Below are 401 nucleotides of genomic sequence, written 5' to 3'. Positions count from 1 at the left end.
TGGAATCCCTCCCCCCAGGGAAAACACCCTCCCAGCCCCCCCGCCATTGCACATTGCTTTCCCCCTTCCTAAACAACCACTCCTGCAGGCAGGAAGAAAAAGGAAGATAAAATAAATACAGATGAACGCTTCAGTGCTGCTTCCACCCCACCCTGCACCTTGTACCGCCGGGATGCTGCTCCCCCATCGCAGCATCCTCCTGGCACCCACCTCTACCCCTGCTCCCAAACACCTCCCCTGGTACCTCGCAGCACCCCGGAGTAAGCAGCGATGATGGTCTTCATTGCGGAGGGGTGGTCAGGTCCCGGCCAGGGCCATGGGATGGAGAATAGCACCTGGCTCCGCAGCCCCGGTGCAGCCGGCGAGTGGGAGAAGCACCGGCAACACATCCCTATATAGCC

At 60.3% G+C, this 401-nt stretch overlaps 1 protein-coding gene across 1 annotated transcript in view; it reads right to left on the bottom strand.

Annotated features, from left to right (window-relative positions):
- The window catches only part of DGAT2 (diacylglycerol O-acyltransferase 2), a 25,307-nt gene extending 24,986 nt beyond the window's left edge, over nt 1-321 (bottom strand). The window contains exon 1 of the mRNA XM_010140986.1: nt 245-321. Within this exon, the coding sequence (XP_010139288.1) occupies nt 245-284 (40 nt within the window). The 5' untranslated portion in view covers nt 285-321. The remainder of the gene's footprint in view (nt 1-244) is intronic.
- Nucleotides 322-401: the final 80 nt, after the last annotated feature.

The sequence above is a fragment of the Buceros rhinoceros genome, unplaced genomic scaffold (genome assembly GCF_000710305.1).
Source record: "Buceros rhinoceros silvestris isolate BGI_N320 unplaced genomic scaffold, ASM71030v1 scaffold6638, whole genome shotgun sequence".
NCBI classification, from domain to species: domain Eukaryota; kingdom Metazoa; phylum Chordata; class Aves; order Bucerotiformes; family Bucerotidae; genus Buceros; species Buceros rhinoceros.
Note: the sequence above shows the minus strand (reverse complement) of the source record. Positions and strands in the feature narration are given on the sequence as shown.